General features: G+C 35.1%; 1 protein-coding gene across 1 annotated transcript in view; it reads right to left on the bottom strand.

Moving 5' to 3' along the window:
* CFAP47 (cilia and flagella associated protein 47) overlaps positions 1–20,154 on the bottom strand; it is a 283,608-nt gene that overhangs the window by 54,059 nt on the left and 209,395 nt on the right. The window contains exons 49-55 of the mRNA XM_012730250.1: positions 19,612–19,709; positions 14,082–14,257; positions 12,975–13,082; positions 9,664–9,785; positions 7,561–7,655; positions 3,340–3,496; positions 784–882 (exon numbers count right to left, since the gene is read on the bottom strand). Coding sequence (XP_012585704.1) covers positions 784–882; positions 3,340–3,496; positions 7,561–7,655; positions 9,664–9,785; positions 12,975–13,082; positions 14,082–14,257; positions 19,612–19,709 — 855 coding nt within the window. The remainder of the gene's footprint in view (positions 1–783; positions 883–3,339; positions 3,497–7,560; positions 7,656–9,663; positions 9,786–12,974; positions 13,083–14,081; positions 14,258–19,611; positions 19,710–20,154) is intronic.

Below are 20,154 nucleotides of genomic sequence, written 5' to 3'. Positions count from 1 at the left end.
CAGGTTAATTTTTCTGAAATGCAATCTCCTCAATTCAATGAAAATAACACAGCTGCAGGGAGTTGTATTAAATGAGATAAATTAGTGACATTCAAGATGCTAACCTCAATGATCATATTAAATTGAAAAAATCATGAACTTATTTGTATTTGGATATTAGTCATGATTACTGATTTCAGTTAGTACTTTTGTATTGATTATTTTAAGATGATTTATGTTTTATCATAATTGCCATAACTATTGATAACATTTTTGTAATGAAAAATGTTATCTTAAGAAAATTCTTATTTACTGAGCTTTAGATTTTTAAGCAACTTCATTATTTCTTATGCCTTAACTTTTTTTCTTATTCATCACTAGCTAGATGGGATGGTTATTATACAGTACAAATAGATATATATACACTCTTAAAAATAAATTTTCAGGGAGTCATTAGCTTTGCAAAGAGTAGCTTTGGTACACCAGTGATTTTAAATTTCCCAAATCATCTTTACCTCACACATATATGTGTTAAGTGGTATGATATTCAACCATTTAAAATCTCAAAACTCATATCTTTTGCAATATGTACTTATATTCTATGGAAAGAAAAATGATGTAGATGTAACGAACACACAGAGAAGTTAAATGTTCTATAGTTTCCTATCAACTTACTAACATTTGTGTCATTTTGTAGTTACATATTTAATTTTCAATAAACAACAAATAGACAACAAAATGTATTTCATCACCTCTGAAATGTGCCAGGGTACAGGGAAGATTATAAAAGGGAAAACACTGTACCTTTAGTGTGGCTAATAGCACTAAACTTGAAGGCATTTGTCTCATGGCAGAAGCTGTCCCAGAAATGGTCAATGGTGATATGACTGGGTCTTTCCCGACCTAATAAAAATGTAGAGATATTACACTTTGATATATTTAAGAGAAAAATCATCAACTTAAGATGGAAATAGAAGCACACTTTCCTTTCATATGATATTTCTTGAATAAATGGCTTCCATTTATTTTTGATAAGAGATTTTAGTGGTTTTTTTGAAAGACAAACATTATAAATGATTTTCTCTGTAATACTAAAAAGTAGTATCAAATTGTGGACTATATATTCAGTGGAATACTATGCAACTGTGACAAAGGATGAAGTAGTGGCTTTTGGGAAAAATAGATGGACCTAAGTGAAATGAGACAGAAAGTGAAAGATAATGGATGGTTTCACTTATCTGAAGATTATAAATTACAAAAATACTTACACTGGTGAAGCACAGCAAAAACAATTTTTAGAGAATGAAACACATACCAGTTACCAAAGGGAATGGGGCAGTGGGGTGATGAAAAAGGGGGTAGGAGAAATAAGAGGATAGCACATTAGTATGGGAGCTCTGGTGGATGGTGAGTGAAGCATGTGCACATGTGGGACCATGAAAATGACACCTCAAAGTTGCAGACAAGCAAATGGCTGACAAGTCAATACAAAATTACATTCCCACAGCTTTAATTAAACGGAAATGCATTCTATTATAGTTAAAATGGTGCTTGTGTAAGATCAACTTCTTGGGTATTAGAAAAAGCATTATAAATTATATTTAATTCTCAATGAAAAAGACATAAGCTCTATTGATAGTGAACATATACATTATATCGCATGTATATAGTTCATAAGTAAATACTAATACATTGAAGAGGATACTGAACATTATTTTAATTGATATGTGTGATTTTTAAAATATTTTGACACAATTGTCAAAAGAGTAGTATTTCTTAAAGTGCAGTCTTCTAAACCCCTATGTTGGGATAAATTGAGATGGTAAGGTATTACTTCAGAAATGATGAATCAGAATAAGTGAGTGTAGTCCTGGAAATAAAAAGTTTGGTAACTTCCCAATTATTGCTCACTTAATTTTGAGAGCTACTAAACAAAAGATTAAAAGATTAAAAGGACTCTAAAACACTAAGACTCCCAGATAGTAACTAAAATTAATTATAAGCAAGCTGAGTCTCAAATTACTTGTCTGAAAAGTGTCAATAACATATTTTCACATCTATTTTATCACAGTACAAAAACATTAGCTATTTTCCTTTTATGGTCAGAGAAAACTAACACAAATTATCTAATTTAACTGAGATACAAATAAATTGGTATGTATTTGATACAATCTTTTCATTGCCCACCAAGTTTCACATCTCCCAATCTTGTTTATAGCATTGTATATACTATAAACTGTACAATACATTATGTCATCAGTATCTGAATTCTGGAGGGATTTTGAGAGTGGGGGACTTTTTGCTTACAGATAATTATCTCTTTTCTTATGTATAAAGCTATATATACTCTGCTAATTTACAACGATTACTATATATTTAGCTTAAATATTTATTCCATTCCACTGGTGCTTAGGTAAGCTTCAGCAGGCCTCTGGGGACAAGATTTTCATAAAGTGACTCTAGCATGAAATCAAATGCACTGGGGACAACCTCTCCATGTCCCATAAGTGTGATTAACTTTTAACTATACTACACTGTGTGCTTTATTACTTTACTGCTGGTGAACATATTGTCATAATTAACCTCAAGTCAGTAAAAACTCAACAGAGTAGTTTATTTGCATTTATCAGTTCTCAAAATAGAAGTTGGTATTTGTAAAACTAATATGTTAACTGTCATGCACATTTTTATCACCACTGTTATTCTGTTTTGCTCACCCACAATCCATCAATGACTGATGTGTGGGAAAGAATCCATTTATATTTCAATGTTTGAATGAAATTACTAATTGTGTCTTTACATCTGGGTTAAGTAAAAAGAAATAATCTCAAGATTACAGTCACTTCAGTAGAAAAGTAATCAAAGATGCGACTTTACCTGTGTCAGTCACTACTTCATTTATGAAAACTTTAGATATTTCATCCACGATGATATTTCACATGTAGAATATCAAACAAAACTCACTGTGTATATCTAAATGTGTATATTCCAAAAATGAGGTAGGTTTAAAATGTGCATATGGAGTTTCTAGCACAGAAAAGATACTCAGAACACTAGAATTTCTATGACCTTTTGAGGAATAAATGTTGGGGTATTTTAGTAATATCAAAAGACACTTACACAATCACTAATTTACAGATAAAATTGGAAGAACCTGACTCGACACACAAATCGCTAATTTCTGATTCTTATTTCACAATCTATAAGCTGTGCTTTTAGCAAGACACTGCTCCTCTCATACTTTGCTAATTATATGAAGCTAATGATCTCTAAAGCGTCTACTACTTCTGAAATGCTTTCAATCTATGATAAAATAAATTGGATTAATCATTACAAAATTACATAAGAAAAACAACTTACTTGTTAGTATGATATCGACTAAAACATCTTCTGTAGTGGGATTTCGGAAAGGTATAAGAACAGATGTGTGAAGATGAAGAAACGTGGTTATTCTTTCTACATCCAGAGGCATGGGGTATAGTCCTACTCCACAGAGGCAGAATCGCCATTCCTTAAACTGTTTAAAGAGAAACATTCATCATACATTTATCCTAATTATATACATTTAATTTGCAATACTTAATGTCATGATGATAACATTTTGGCAAATAAGAAAACAATTGTTGCTAATATTTAACATGTAGTTTTATTTTTCCCAAATTCACTCTGAATTTACTAAAAAAAAATCAGTGAATATACTTTAACATCAAAGAGGACAAAAAGACTAATGTTGAAATTTTAAACATATTTAAATGCATACAAGGTAAGTTACAGCAACATAAAAGAGAAATCTTAATGAAAACCTTACAAGTATGCTCAAGATTTTGCAAAAGTCAATTTATCCAACAAAATGAGTAATAAATGTTCTATGAAGTTTCGAAAAGTTATGGGTAAATTTCAAACAAAATTCAGAGTTATCACATGAAGTCCAAGAAGATGAGGCACAGATAGAAATTCCACTGAAAGGAAGTGTGCACACTGCAAGCCCTATTATTCATGCCCCTGGTCTGGTACAGCTTAATTTCTGTTTTCATAGGACGTGGCTCAAAATTAGTGAAGGAGATTGAATGCGACCATTGTTCTTACGCAAGTTTCGTAGACCTATGATGTTCTATTTGAAAATGTTTTATTTCTATTCTTTCAGAATAAAGATTCCTTGAGAGTAGAACTGTCCACCTAATGTTCCAGATGGAGGAAGAGGTCACTCAAGGAAAATCATGAAGTGTCCTACTTTTATAATCTTTCAAACTACCCAGGTGTTCCTAACCCTAAATCCTGATAAAAAGAGGGAAACTTAATTTAAGACCATTTCAAAGTAGGAGAGATTGTGACAGGAAATCCATAAATGCTATCACTGAGTAGGGAAGATTAAAGACAAGTTTTATCTTCATATTATCTTTAAAAGATTGAATTACTTTCATTAAGAGACTCTACTAACTGAAGTTCTTTATATTTTCAATTATGATAGCCTCATTTGATTACATGTAATTCACTGACTGTAACCCAACAACATGGTCCAAGTTAAATGAACAAGCAATTTATGTAAACCATCTACTTTTTTACTCTATTGTAAACTGAGCTTTGGGTGACAGAAACCCACTGGAAATGAGCCAATCTACCAAAACCAGAGAGAAGGTCTGATGACAATATTTGCTGCTTACTACTTCCCTCTTACTCTGTTATGCTCTTGTTGAGAGGAGCACAATGTCAGTTCATGATACTGGTATTTATGAAGACCTAGTGAAATTACACTCTGTCTTCAAAATCTTTACAACTGTAGCCTAAACTTACAATTTTACAGTGCAGAGCTTCTTGCATGAATCCAAACCCCAAACAAATGAAACAAATAATAAACCATAGTTATTTCCTTAAGTTCAGCAAAAAGACATCTTTAGCAGTAGTTAAAGCTTATCCTAAAAGCATTGACATTACTGCATTTTAATTCAGCACACACTCACTATGTGCATCACCAGACATATTTATCAGTGGACTCAAGAGAGCACATAAATCTATATGAAGTTTGCCCTAATGTTTAAAAGTAATTAAAGCAAACTCTTAGATTTAGAAAACTGAACTCTAATAGATTTTTATTTAAAAACTGTCTTCTGGCTCTCACTGCAAGCCTGCCACAGCTGTTTCAGTGCAAGTTCGATGCCCAGCCCTGGAGGTGATCCACATGGCGCAACAGACCTCTCCTGAACTGCCCGCTGCTCCCCTCAACAGTATACTTCATAGATTGGCCTACTCTGCTTCCCTCTTTGTCTCTGATGAATCCTCTCTCTGCCCCTGTACCTCTGGCCGGCACCCCAGTTCTGTATGTATAAATAAATCTTTATAAAAAATTGTCTTTTTTAGATGCCAGCATGCACATGAAGTATACTTTATTTTCAAGTGTTCATTTGCTTAGTACTTTTAGGATGACCTGGTTTTGCTTGATAGGATGTTGACCAGATGAATTAAAAGAGGAAGACCTGAATGACTGATAGATGAAAAGGAAAAATAAAGGGAAGAAAAATCACAAACGTTAGAGCAATATACTGAAAAGCTTAAAAGACCTGGTCCCAGTAGCTGAAAAGGATGAATTATAGGTTCAAGTCTAACCATAGATGATCCTTGGAGATTTGCTGTCACTTGGAATGAGATGCTCCAAGTCACTGTAATCAAGCACCAGTGTAGAAATGATTTACAAAAGATTTGTGTTGATTACTTAATTTATTGAGTTATTCCATGTTTGTAGAGAATTTTATGTTCAGCTAGGCTAGCTAGGATTTTCTAAAGCTATTAAGATGGAGAACTGATAATTGCCTGGGTGATGTGACAGATTGTCTTTGAATAGAAAAAATTTTCACCAGAAATTTAAGCAACTAAATTGTCCTCATTAATTAAGAAAGGGTTCAAACTGCTGTGAAGCAATTATTTAACAGACCTACCTTGTAAAAATTATTTTTATAACAGAAAATAATCCCCATTATATTTTCTCTTCTGATTGAGAAAGATTACTGTTTTTTTTTTCTTTACTATTTTGATCGTCAATCACTATTATTCATTCTTGTTGCTTCAGGTCATGTATGACAGTAATCCTGTAGGTAACTTAATAGATCAAAGTTTATTTCTAAAGGTAAACTATACATTTTGGGGAAGAAGAGGCAATTCAGCCACCCCACACTCCTTGCACTAACATTGTAAACATTATAATAACATTTTTTAAAAAGATTTATTTATTCATACAGAACTGTGGTACAGGCCAGAGATGTGGAGGGTGAGAGGATTCACCAGAGACAGAGCGGGGAGCAGAACAGGCAGATCAACCAAGTACACTGCTGAGGGGAGCAGCGGGCGGGTCAGGAGAGGTCTGCCGCACCATGTGGTCACCTCCGGGGTGGGCAGGTGGGAATCAAACTCAGGCGGGAGTGGCTTAAGCTTCTTAGTGCTGTGCTTTAACCCGCTGCGCCACCAGGGAGGGCCATAGTAACATTTTATTACACTCCGTTCAGATGGTAGGGTGTAACAAGCTTGTTGGTGTCCCCTAATCTATCAAGTACATGCTTCTATTTACTTTTTTCCTCATTGACACTTGAAATAATAAATAATGATAAATGTGAAAAGTTTCAAAAGTTTTTCTTTGGCACTGAGAGCTACAACCATTCAGGTTCTGTTGGTAAGTGTAAAAATAATCATGAAGATGAGATAAAAAGTCTTATGTCCTCAGTTCAAGTTGGGGTTGACTACTTACTAGTTGCTTAATCTTAATTTCTTTGTGTCTGAATTTCCTGATCTGTATAATCGGGTTGATAATACTTTCAAGATAGGCCTGGGATAAAGAATGCATTGAAGGCCCTTCCTGGTGGTGCAGTGGGTTAAAGCACAGCACTAAGAAGCTAAAGCCATTTTAGCATGAGTTCGATCCCCATCCTAGAGGTGACCCACATGGTGCACCAGCTCTCTCCTGACCCGCCCGCTGCTCCCCTAGTCGATCTGCCTGTGTACCTAGTCGATCTGCCTGTTCTGCTCCCCACTCTGTCTCTGGTGAAGCCTCTCACTGTCCCTGCGCCTCTGGCCTATACCCCAGTTCTGTATGAACAAATAAATTTTTAAAAAAATACATTGAGATAATTCTTAAAATGGTACATAGCAAGTTTAGAGTTGCTTAACCACTACATTTTGTTGTTTAAAACATTAGTGTTATTCAGGAACAGTGCAAGACAAAATAGAATGAATACAGCCACAAATATTTGCGAAATAACATTTATTACAGTTTTATACTTTAAGTTCATGAAAATCTGAGTATTAAAACCCAAGTCAGTGGTGGCCAGTGATTTGGAATTTGCATTAACCCACCTATATTTTACACCTGAATTAGCCAAAAGGCTGAGAAGTAATGCCTATAATTTATATTTGGGTGTATAGTTTCCTTCATTCAAGCAATCTAAAACTACAGATTTAAGGACTGCATACACATGATGTATACTGGATTTCAAAAGACTGTGTAATTACTAGTTTACAATATATGGTTTTGATTTATAAATTTATTGACTTTGAAATTGAATGACCTTGACCTGATCCCAGGATACTCCATCATACCTGGCTACAGTAGAAGATGATACAACCTTGATGACCAGTCCTTCCAAGTGCAGAAGGAAAAAAGTAAACAGGTACATTTTTTGTAGAGTAAGGAGCTACAGTGAGCTGTGGAAATTCAGACAGAAAGAGAAACAAGTTAATACATTCGGTTGCATCACCATCTTTGCACATAAGCATATGCTGGCTGATACTTTCGTGAGTGATACGCTGCCATGCACATATTCTCCATCCCCAGTCTGGCTGCTCAGTGAATGTGAGTAAAATGGTTCATGGTAAACAGACAACAATCACAAAGGGACTTACTCTATAAAAGGAAGTCAAGACTCATTCTTAAAGCTGAGTTAGAATCACCAGATAAAAAATATGGATTTTATTTAAGGATCCACAGCACACCAATCATCCTAAGCTAAAGGTCAACTCACTGGGAAATTAATTTGTAGGTGTGATGATATAAAAAGAAATGAACTGATTCTAATCAGAGCTGTAAAATATGCTTCTTTAGTGCATGATGAAGTTTTCCTCTTTGCCCTATGACCTTGAATAATTTGAGTCTGAATGGTGCTCACTTGAGTTATCCCTTTAGGGATTGTCAAAGCATAATATAACAAGGGCCCAGGTTGCTTATGCAATCAAAATGTTATATTGCAGATAAACCAGTAGTTTTCGCTTGTAGCAAAACAAAAAAAGATATGTGGCACATACCTTAGAAGTCAATTATATTTTTTTACTAAAGTATTTTGCCAGATAATTTTAGAAAAATAAAACTGCAGATTGGCAGTGTAGTTCAATCCTTGTCACTCATTAAAAATCTGACTGTTAGCATGAAATACAATAAAAATAATTTTATCTTGAGAACTCCCTGCTCTATATACATGTTTGGTTTATTTACAGAAATTATTTTTGTATCAGACTGACACGCTCTCTGATATGTTTAACGCTACGGGATTATCCATCAGTGCACACTTAAGAACTGTGAATTAATTTCAATAAAATACTAGCAAAAAAAAAATAAAAGGTACATTTCATATAATCTTTCAATTTAACAAATATGAGCCTACTGGCTCCTCCCTTTATACACAAATGCATACATATATGAAGGGACACATCCATTTTGTTGGAAAAACTATGCAATACTACCTAACAAGGATTGTAATTCTCTTCTAGTCCCACTACTCACTAAGCAGATGGTTTAAGTATTTTAGTTACTTTAGCTTCAAATGCATTTTCTAAAAGACATATCAGAAGCATGTAGTGAAGACTGATGTAGTATAAACAGTTTATATTAGTTGGCAACCAACGACTGATGATATTGGTATTAAGATATAAAAGAGACATCATACTGTAAATTTCTTAAATAATTACAAATGAAAAAAGCCTTTATTTATTTAAATACCATACCTATTTAGGAGGGCTTCATGCTTTATTGTGAAGTCTACTTAGGGAAATAATCTACTATAACTGTCATTTTGAAATTTACTTGAAAGAATGGCTTTGGCATTCACAGCATATCTGGTATCATATATTCTAGAAATACAGTAAATGATATATCTTCAGATCATGTTTTGTTACTTGGGGGAGAAAAAAGTGATTGAGGATCACTGGTTGCTTCTAGCTTCTGCCATGAATCAAAGAATGAGAAAAAGAGAGGATCTGTCAGTAATGTCTAGAAGATGAGGAGTGGGTTGGTGGGCAGGAACCCACGAAAGACTGGAAAAGAACTGTCCACTTCAGACCTTCGAAACACAGTATGACTGTTGATTCAAAATCATGAACAGCATGACTGTAAAAACTGATTTACTAGAATGGTCAGCAATAAAGTACAGTACAACCAATTTATTTAGAATCCAGATAATGAGCCTAGATAAATTAAAAAAAAATCTATGGATATAATCATGGCAATGATTTTTTTATAAAGTTGAGGATGTGTGCATATTAATACATACATATATACACACACACATACACACATGGTCTTTTCAAATATTAGACATTTTAAACCTTTTTAGTAATTCAAATAATGAAATGACAGTACTTTATATTGCCCCAAAATTAGAATTGGAAAATACTTTAGTGCTGGTAAATTATTTGGCCTTCTGAATAGACTTCTGAATATACTTACTGGTTTGTTAATGTGCAAGACAAAATTGTCTGGGTTACTGCTCATTCCTTCCAGTTGTAAGGTTTCATGTGTTGGATTGACTAGAGAAATGATCTCAGTGGCATATCTGAAAGGAAAAATAAAGCTAGAAAGTTCATCATAAATTTGTCAATTTTATAAACTTGATGATGTTTATGCATTGACTTGTATCCTCTCAAAAAATATGTCTCATAAAGTGACTATTTGGTTAAAGGCTCATTTCAGTTATAATTAGATAAGATGTGGTTGTACTAGAATAAAAGAGTCCTTAATTCAGTAAGACTGATGCCCTTATTAGAGGACAAAGCAAAGAAACACGAAGTGGCACCCTATGGTAACGGAGGGAGACTGGAGTGGTGCACTGAAAGTCAAGGAACATAAAGAACTATCGGCAAAGGCCAGAAGCCAGAAGAAGCAAAGTAGAATTGCCCCTTACAGGTTTCAGCAGGAGCATGATCCTGCCAAAATCTCGAATTCAAACTTACAGACTTCAGAAGTAGAAGACAATACATTTATGTTGTGTTAAGCCACTCAGTTTGTGTCATCTGTTATTAGCTAGTAGAGCAGTCCACTGCAGTGGTCTCCACTGGCCAATATAGCTAGGAGCAAAATAGTAGAGTTGCTTATTAATTGTTCACCCAGAAAAACTTTCTGAATTGAACTGAATCTCATAGGTCTTGCATTTCACTGCTAGTTTCACCAGTAACTGGAACTGAAAGTTGTAAACTGTAAAGGAGTTATGTTCTTGATGCTCTTCAAATATGGAAGGATTGGATATAACTAACTGATAAATTAAACTACTTTAAAATTAAGGATATAAGTTCATTAAATGATGTCATTAAGAGATTAAAAAGGGGGAACTAACAGTATAAAAAAGGTATTTAATTTACAGGAAAGTCTATATACAAAATATATAAATGAGAATACACAGATGCTGTGAACAGTGAAGGGAATAAATAGAAGAATGAGAATGACATAACTTGAGATTTCCAGCAACTGAAAGTCACATGTTTCTATACTGAAAGAGACCTCAACTACTCAAAAAGTCCAAAAACAGATTCACACTAGTACACAGCATTAAGAATTTTAAGGGGACTAATATAAAGAACTTGCAAATTTACAAAGAGGTTAAAAATCTGGCATAAATCTAGTTAAAAAAGATGCTAAATGGGCCCTCCCTGGTAGCGCAGTGGGTTAAAGCACAGCACTAAGAAGCTAAAGCCACTTCCGCATGAGTTTGATCCCTGCCCTGGAGGTGACCACATGGTGCAGCAGATCTCTCCTGACCCGCCTGCTGCTCCCCTCAGCAGTGTACTCTGTCAGTTGGCCTGTTCTGCTCTCCACTCTGTCTCTGGTGAATCCTCTAACTGCACCTGTACCTCTGGCCTGTACCCCAGTTCTGTATGCAAATAAATAAATCTTTGAAAACAATGTTGCTAATAGTATCAAACATCTTTTAACACTATGTGCCCTAAAATTGTATCAGTATGATTTAGATAAAAAGAAATTAAACTTTAGAAAAACATTCAAAAGTAACAAAACTCTAAAAGAAAGAGAAATGGCTAGCCCATTTTAGTGGAATGAAAAAAAAATCATGCTTGCAAAATTGGTTTCAAACAAATATTTCACATAATAGTCTTAACATTTATTAAAAATTTCATATGGTTTTCATGTACTATTTCTTTTAAATAATAATGGTAGAAACAAGTTGTAAAAAACTGGTAGCAGCTATTACTGGTATCCCACCTATTTCCCCTAGATTTCTACCAGCTCTTCACCCCTATTCCCCAACTTCAACATATGTGCTATTAAATCTTTCATCTGAGAGGCTTCAGATAATCACTCTCAGATCCTAGAGTCTCCTCAACTTTATAGATGACAAAGGTGCCTGAGAGTTTATGCCTCATGCCAAGGAAGCCTATAGTGAGTAGTTAGGGGCGTTGAAAAGCCCAGCATCTTGACATCAAGACAACACAAACTGAGATGTAATTTATGTTCCACAACTACCTTGCAATATCAGATAGTCTGGGGACACACCTACAACCACACCCTTGCTTAACCTTTTCCCTTTTCTCATCCTGCTTCCCCTATTCTATGACTGATTTTCCCCATTTTCTTACTAGATCTACTCCTTCATAAATCACTTGCAGTGATGTTACAGTAACAGATGCTCTGTTACGCAGAGACTCCAATATGCTTTTGTTGGGCTAAGGGAGGGAAATTAGCAAAAGGATGCTAGTTTGCCCATTACAGCACCTACACTTTAAAAGGGGGAATTGTGACTTGGTATCCAATGTACTAAGACCAAAGGCAGTGCCAAACATGTAATAGAAATCCAACCATAAAAAGTCTAATCTCAGTGGGGCATGATATTAACCAAGTGGTGACATGTTTTCACATACCCATTGCTTGCCCGCTCTTTGCCTTCACCAAATTTTAGTCAACCTTTCTCCTTCCTAGAGTTTCCTGGACTCTCTTGTTTCTAAGTCTGAGTAATGGGACAAGTCCCCTTATTGGCTTTCCTGGGAATCAGCTCCCTCTGGTCAGAACCTTTCCTCTCTTGTCAGTCTCCACCGGTCATTTCCCTTCCTGTCCATCACTCCTCCAAGGAGTCCACTTACCTCTTCTGGCTCTTCCTTTACTCTATGAAATGAATGTTTTCTGCTTGATATTCAGATACTTGCAGATTTCTTAAATTAGAGCCTGCTCTCTAATTACAACACTTCCTTTCCAACTATTTAAATGTTTCTTCCCCCCATTCCTCGCAATAATCACGTTGAATAAAAGCCTATCCTTACTATCACTTTTTTTTTTTTTAAGATTTATTTATTTGTCCATACAGAACTGGCGTACAGGCCAGAGGCTCAGGGCCGGCGAGAGGCTTCACCAGAGACAGAGTGGGGAGCAGAACAGGCCGACTCATGAAGGACACTGCTGAGGGGAGCAGCGGGCAGGTCAGGAGAGGTCTGCCATGCCATGTGGTCACCTCCAGGGCAGGCGGGATTCGAACTCATGCAGAAGTGGCTTTAGATTCTCAGTGCTATGCTTTAACCCGCTGCACCACAAGGGAGGGCCCCTTACTATCACTTTTAACCTGACTTTCCTTCACATAAGTCTGCCATGGAGTAATTTAAAAATCAAAATTTTCTTGGAAGGAAAATAGATTCCTAAAAAATGATTTGTCTTATTTAGAAGGATTAAATGCATTATAAAAAATACTCTTATAGATACATATTCTTTTCCCATGAAAGAATTTTATCTATTAAATAGAACTTACTTTCCAAGGTCACATTGTACTTCTGGCATTATAGTTGGTCTTGGTAATTCAGTAGTTAATCTCAATAAATACCAGAACTCTACACACATATCAGGCTGAAAAATAACACTGGTGGAGAGAAATATACAAAATCTTGTCATCAGTTTTAGTTTGCAGAAAATCCCAAATAGGAGATTTCTAATACAATAACTGCTCTATAACACAGTTGGCTTTCACTGTGTGTTTTTAAATTTTTAATTTCTGGTGAGAAATTCACTTCATTGTTAGAATATTAATCTCTATTAGTGCGACTAAATTGATGAAAAATGTTTAAACAGAAGTAATTCAAATGTACATAGGAATGATACCATCCTGCTTTAAAGATTCAATAAATCAAATGTAAAGTATTTAATTGAATATATTCATATTTTCATGTGAAGGTTATCATGAGACACACAGCTCTGGGATACTTCCTTTATAATCAGCCAGTACTTACCTTTGGGGGGACAAAAGAATGTGTGACAGTCTAAAAGTACAACTGGGATTACACATATATTAATATATATGCACGGATATGTGTGTGTGGATACACATGTGTATATGTGTGGATACACAGATACATGTATGTTCATTAAACATGGTTTAATACCCTTAATTTACTTCCTCTATATCCTCAAGGTGTATGATTTTCATTTAACTGAGAATATAAAGTAGTATTCATCAAAAAAAAATTTAAATTTAACTCTCAAGTCTTTATGAATCTTTTTCATTTGGTTCAATTTTTGCATCCAGAAAAATTTGGCTAGTAAAAAGTAAATGCAAGTAGATATATCAGGAGTGATTTAGGAATTATTTAATTTGATGGTTCAACAAATAGTATTTTTGCACTGAAGAAAACAATGTAACTCTAAATTAGTATATTTTATCAACAAATCATATACAACAAAGATAAACTATGAGCAAGTATAAGTTGAATTGTTTAGAATAAAAGAAATATGCAAAAATTGAACCAAATGAAAAAGAAACTATGAGCAAGTATAAGTTGAATTGTTTAGAATAAAAGAAATATTAATCACAAAAACTCAATTTTAAGGGATCATAAAAATTAATGCTGCATTCCTCCCATACCTTTCATCTTTACAGCCGGTAGCCGCTGGAGAATACTGTAAATCATAAGTGAGATGTTCTTGTGGATACAGTACAAGTTCCCTGAGCCCACTGAGGGCAGCACTTGAAAACTGCACAATTATGTGAATACTTTTATCTCTGGGATTAGAGAGAGGTATTTTAATGGAAGTGCTACCCTGGAATTAGAGAACAGGTGCATAATCAGTTTAGTGTCACCACAGAGTCATCTTTTAGTGGAAGCAAATGTATAGACTATTATACAATATAAGGTCATTTGTTTTACTTTCCTTGATTCACTACTCAATGTAGCTCACTTACTTTTAATCTCTTGTTTTCTTTGATTAGTCTTTGTAAATGGTAACTTTTTTGTCAACAACAAAAAACATGTATTCCAAGAAATACATGAAATTAAATGCTAGGGACATTGTAAAAGTCCATTCAAAAAATATTTTTCTTCAGGACCCTATTACTACGAGGGCCATTTACCAATGTTTCTTCCAGTGGAGGTTTTCAAACATGCATAGGAAATCACTTGTAGAAGCTGGTAAACCTTAGATTACTTGCTCCATGTATCAAAAGATTCCATTTGGGAACATTTGGGATGGGGCCTGAAAATTTTGCATTTCTAAACAAGGGGTTAATAATAATAATAATAATAATAATAATAATATCTACTAATAATCCAGAGGACACACTTTAAGTAGCTCTGTAAAACAGCATCGGGGAATAGGGCCAGTATGAACAAATTATGCTAATGAGGACTACCTTCCCTCTGGATTTCTCTCTTCTGTTCTGATTTCTCCTGTTATGACGCCAAGCTGTATCCTCTCAGTCCTGGAAGGCACTCATCAAGTTTCAAGACACTTCCTGATTCTCATTCTGACCCATTTTGGCTAATGACTTATATTTCATCTCATTATAGCCATGGGCTCCAGTACAGTAAGTCATTAACTGGAACAAATGTGTTAGTGGGACTAAGAGAACATATCTCAATCTTAATAATGACCAATTGTCTGCAATGCCTTAGCCTGATGAAATAGAGAATGCTGGACATTCCGGTCACACTGCACAACTTGGTAAGGATGCACTTTCAGACACGAAGCTATTTTTAAATGTATCAAGTTGCATTACCAGAGTGACAAGAAAACCTTGATACTAAGCTGGTGGGGACAGCTAATGTCACTTGTTACATTTAAAAATAGCTTCATGTCCTAAATTACACTTTTAAAATGCAACATTTTGGAGCATCCCTGGTGGTACAGGAGTTAAAGACACAGTGCTGTCCAGCTACTGCCAGCCACTGCAGCGTGAGTTCACCCCTGACCAGCCAGGGAGCTGAGCCCCATAGGGCAGCAGAATTCTCCTCTCTCTGCTGCTCCCCTCAGCAGTGTATTTCAGTAGATCTGCCTATTCTACTCCCCACCCTGTCTTTGGTGAATCCTCTCAACCTCAGGACCTCTGGCCTACACCCCAACTCTTGTATGCATGCATGCATACATTCATAAATAAACAGATAAATAGTAGCTCCAGAACTAAAAACAGGTATACCATATGACCCAGAAATGTCATTTCTGGATATCTATTGGAAGAGCATGAAACCATCTACTCAAGAAATTACATGTTCCACACAGTTTTTTATAGCATGGTATACACTAGTTAGGAGACAGAGAAATGCTAAGTGTTCAGTAATGACACGAAAACCTGACTCCAAAGAGGCTGAATACTCTCAGTGAACATAGGCTACCCTTTTTCATGAAAGTTACTAGGTAAGAACAGCTGTATCAAATGGTAGAAAAACAGTGGCTTAATTTTATCATTTGGTTGCTGGTGCACACATTGTCTGAGTAGGAAAAATTGAATTCACTGAGTATTTGTACTGAAAACTTCATTATTTTCTACTCTCACTGGGTCACAGTAAATAAAGATTATGTTTTTTTGCCCATAAAACCTTAATTGAGTCAATGACAATTCAATATGTACTAGTAGGAAGTATGTTTCACCATATCCACTCCCAGAAGATAATCATGAGTTCATTATAAAAGGATTATTTCTGAGGTACAAAACACACAATATCATCAATTTAAGTAAGGCATATTATTGAGGAAATCTTCAATTTTAATTTTATTCGATCTGAAAACATTGCTAAGTCAATATGCAAACTGTACCAAAGGGTATTTACAAATGTACCACGTAATTCAGAGGAAGTGATAATAGTAATCTGTCTCAGTAATTTTTCTAAATTGAGAAATTTGGTATTCGCAATTCACAGCTCTGAGGAACCTGGGAGATAAGTGCCAACAGAAACACTATTGTCATTCCTCTGTTCCTGCTGCCAGTATGTCACTATGCCTGAAGATGTCACGTCTCACATATTTCTCATCTATAACCCTCTGCCATCTCTCATAAGACATAGAGAATGCACAGGTGCAATCAAGATGAGTTGGAATGTGAATATGGGGGGGGGCAGGGGAAGGATGCACTGATAGACACTGAAGAGCTGTGAAAAAGCCAGAAACTCTTATAGAGTACACAGGTCTGTATAATGTCTGTATTCAGGCACTTCCCATAACCTTGAGGTGGCAGGGGTAGAGGGGAGACTGAACAGCAGTGTCAAATAGAAATATATCTAATTGCAGGGATATCTAGATCCCTAGGTAGTATCTTTCTGTGTAACTTTTTTTAAAATTTATTTATGCATAAATAACAGAACTGCGGTACAGGCCGGAGGTGTGGTGGGTGAGAGGATTCACCAGAGACAGAGTGGGGAGCAGAGAAGGCAGATGGACTGAAATACAGTGCTGAGGGGAGCAGTGGGCCAGTCGGGGAGGTCTGCCAAGCCATGTGGGTCAGCCCCCTAGCTAGGGATCAAACTCTTGCTGCAGTGGTTTCTGAGAGATTCACAGTGTGTTGCTTTAACCTGTTGCAGCACCAGGGAGAGGTCTTTAGGAAAGGTTTCCAAACTCTCCCTCTCTCTGTCTCTCTCACTGATACATATGGATACATATGGATCTATTGCCTCTTTCTGTATATCAATTATATGTTTATACACATGTATCTCGAAGCACTATAGATTATAATTTAACATAATTTGGCCATGATATATTTTCAAGAAAATACCCTGTTTAAAAAAATTTTTACTTCTCAAAATAAATTCCATGTAGAATGCTGATTTTACTATCTGAAGGAAGGAAAATTTCAGTATCATGTAAAATACCAACGATACAGAAAAAAAGCTATAAATATATGAAGAAAAAAGTATGTTACAAAATGAATATTTCAAAATCCTTCACCATTCAAAGTTGAGAGTTATAAAACTCAATTTTCTATCAGCATTTTCCAAAAGAGATAAAAGCTCTCTTCAAATAAACAGGCATGTTATATATCATTTAATGAAAAAATATAATACTTGTGTATACCTGCTTTCAGAATTGCATCTCTTTTTGGCTAATTTGGGCTGCATATTTCTATTCATCTCTATCCCAATTTGAAACATCTATTTAACAAGGAAGCCAATGTTTCCTATCTATTTATTACTGAGGTGGCATCAATTGACAACACTGATTGTGATTGAGAGGTACAGAATGACATGCCCCGAGTGGTTGCCAACACACCACACATACCACCAGGCACCTGAATTTCCTCCACTACAGGTCCCATTTTTCTCTCCCCCCATACTCCCCCATATTCCTCTTGTAGCCTCAATTCTATAGTCAGATTTCTAGGGCTTGTTACTGATTTGTTTTTATCTAACCCTTTGTTTTGTTTCTCTACTACTCAATTGTAAAAATAGGTCAACTCTTGACTGTTGCAACAACATAGATCTGGGGGTGGGGAATGGGGTAAGCGAAATAAGTCAGGAGAAAGATGCAAAATAAAGAGATGACTGTTAATTCAGTAATGATTTCCAACAGTAAGTGGTTTCATAACTAAAGCTATATTATTTTAAAATAACTTTTAAGATACATTTTATTCTACAGTTGATAACAGGGTCACAGAAATAGGATATTGTCATTGAGTGAAATGATCTGATTGTTAAAATATTAAATTATGTTCTACTTTGATAAGAATGTTTTTACAAGCTGCCCTTGAGCGCATTTCTATAAATTAACCATTTATTTTCTATGTCTCAATGGAGATTTGCTCAGAAATTAGATTGGCAAATGATTGATTTATAGACTTAAAGTGTCTAGTCTTTCCTCTTTTCACTTTGTTGGAAAGGAAGTTCAAGAGTCTAAATAATCAATTCTAGGTAAAAAGAAATCCAACTGCATATTGAAAAGTAAAAATAAACTTATCAATTTAAATATTTGAATACTAACAAAAGGAAATTAAATATAATTGAAACACAATTAACAGCAATTATTATTGTTCTCTGTTTCGTTTAAACCAAAACTCTTATGTTGGATTTTATTAAGTAATCCCGGACATAGATGTAGCAGTACTTTATTAATTAACATGAGTATACCCTATCCTTAACGTGATTTAAAAAATGGGCAGGGGAATGTGAATGCACTTCTCCAAAGTAGATAAAGAGACAGCCATATGCACCTGAAGAGATATTCATCGTTTATTTTTATTAGGGAAATGCAACCAAAACAAGATTACTGCACACCTGAGAGAATGAACACAAACAATAGTGTTGGGTAGCATATGAAGAGCATGGAAGTCTTTATACGCAGTTGGTGGAAGTGCAAATTGGTGCATTCACTATGGAAATCAGCATAGTAATTCCAAATAAATTTTAAAATAGAAATTTCATGAGATCCAATTATTCCACTTCTGAGTATTTACCAAAAAAAAATCAAGAACAGAAATATGAAGAGATGCAGGAATCCCACATTTATTGCAGCACTATTCATTATTCCCAATGGAGGTAAGCAATTGACAGATGATTGGATAAAGAAGGGGCAGTATATATGCACAGAATTCTACTCGGCAATACAAAAGATGAAATCCTGCCATGAGAGACAACATGGATAGACCTAGAAGGTATTATGTTTACTTAAATAAGTCAGGTGGAAAAAAGGTGTGCAGATGATTCATAATGAAGCACACCTGAAATTTATGCATTCTAATGCAAAGTCACTATAGCAATTTTTTTAAAAATAAGACTATCTTCTTAGTAACTATTATGTAAAACCTCAAATCTTTGCAATTGTTCTAAATATATTCAAAGTTAAAGGCCTTTCTCTACAAACCAGGAAGAATTGATACTGAAAGCCTAGAATAATCCTGCTTTTATCCTATGGGCAAGAACAAGCATACAGACTAAGTTTAGGTTTGTTAGAGTAACTCATAAAGTATGCAAGTAGAGTGCTAATCACTGCAGCCACTGTAAGACAATGAAAAGATATTTTCCATAAGCATGTAAGTTCACATTACTAAATTTAAAAGTAAAATTGTTATAACCTAAATAATTTATCCCAATATACTCATTAGTAGTGGCTATATTTTAGAGATACCAACTGAAGTGCACAATGAAAGCTCTGTTTGTAAAAACATGAGTCTATGAACACTTAGTGGTACTTACCAGAGCCTTGCATCTCATTTCTATAACAGTTACAGGTGGTCCGGGAGAGCTATGGATCTCAAGATAATACCAGACTCTTAAATTGCTAACAGCCTCAACTGAAAACAAACAAACAAAAAAGCACCACTACTTAAAAATGACTCCAGAATAATTATACTTAACAAAAATTTTGGAGACACATGAACAGATACCATTTTCAAACTGCGTTTCATGAATTCAGTTATCAAAAGCACTGAGGGGTGAGTGAGAAGCTGATTTCATTATAGTCTTTGAGTGACAAAGGAAGCCACATCCTGCAGGGTCATGAAAATGGCCTGTGAAAGGTCCTGACTCCATGGCTGATCCAGAAATTCATTAAATTCCTCATTAAAGAATTTGTATAAGACTTATTTCTATTTATTTATGAATACAAAAACTGGGTGGGGGGTAAGCCTGAGGTGTGGGGGGTGAGAAGATTCACCAAAGACAGAATGGGGAGCAGAACAGCAGATCTGATGAAATACACTGCTGAAGGGAGCAGCAGGTGAGACAGGAGAGGTCTGC

The sequence above is a fragment of the Condylura cristata genome, unplaced genomic scaffold (assembly GCF_000260355.1).
Source record: "Condylura cristata isolate star-nosed mole 26May11 unplaced genomic scaffold, ConCri1.0 scaffold00027, whole genome shotgun sequence".
Lineage (NCBI taxonomy): Eukaryota > Metazoa > Chordata > Mammalia > Eulipotyphla > Talpidae > Condylura > Condylura cristata.
The sequence above is the reverse complement of the archived record's forward strand: the minus strand, read 5'-3'. Positions and strand labels throughout refer to the sequence as shown.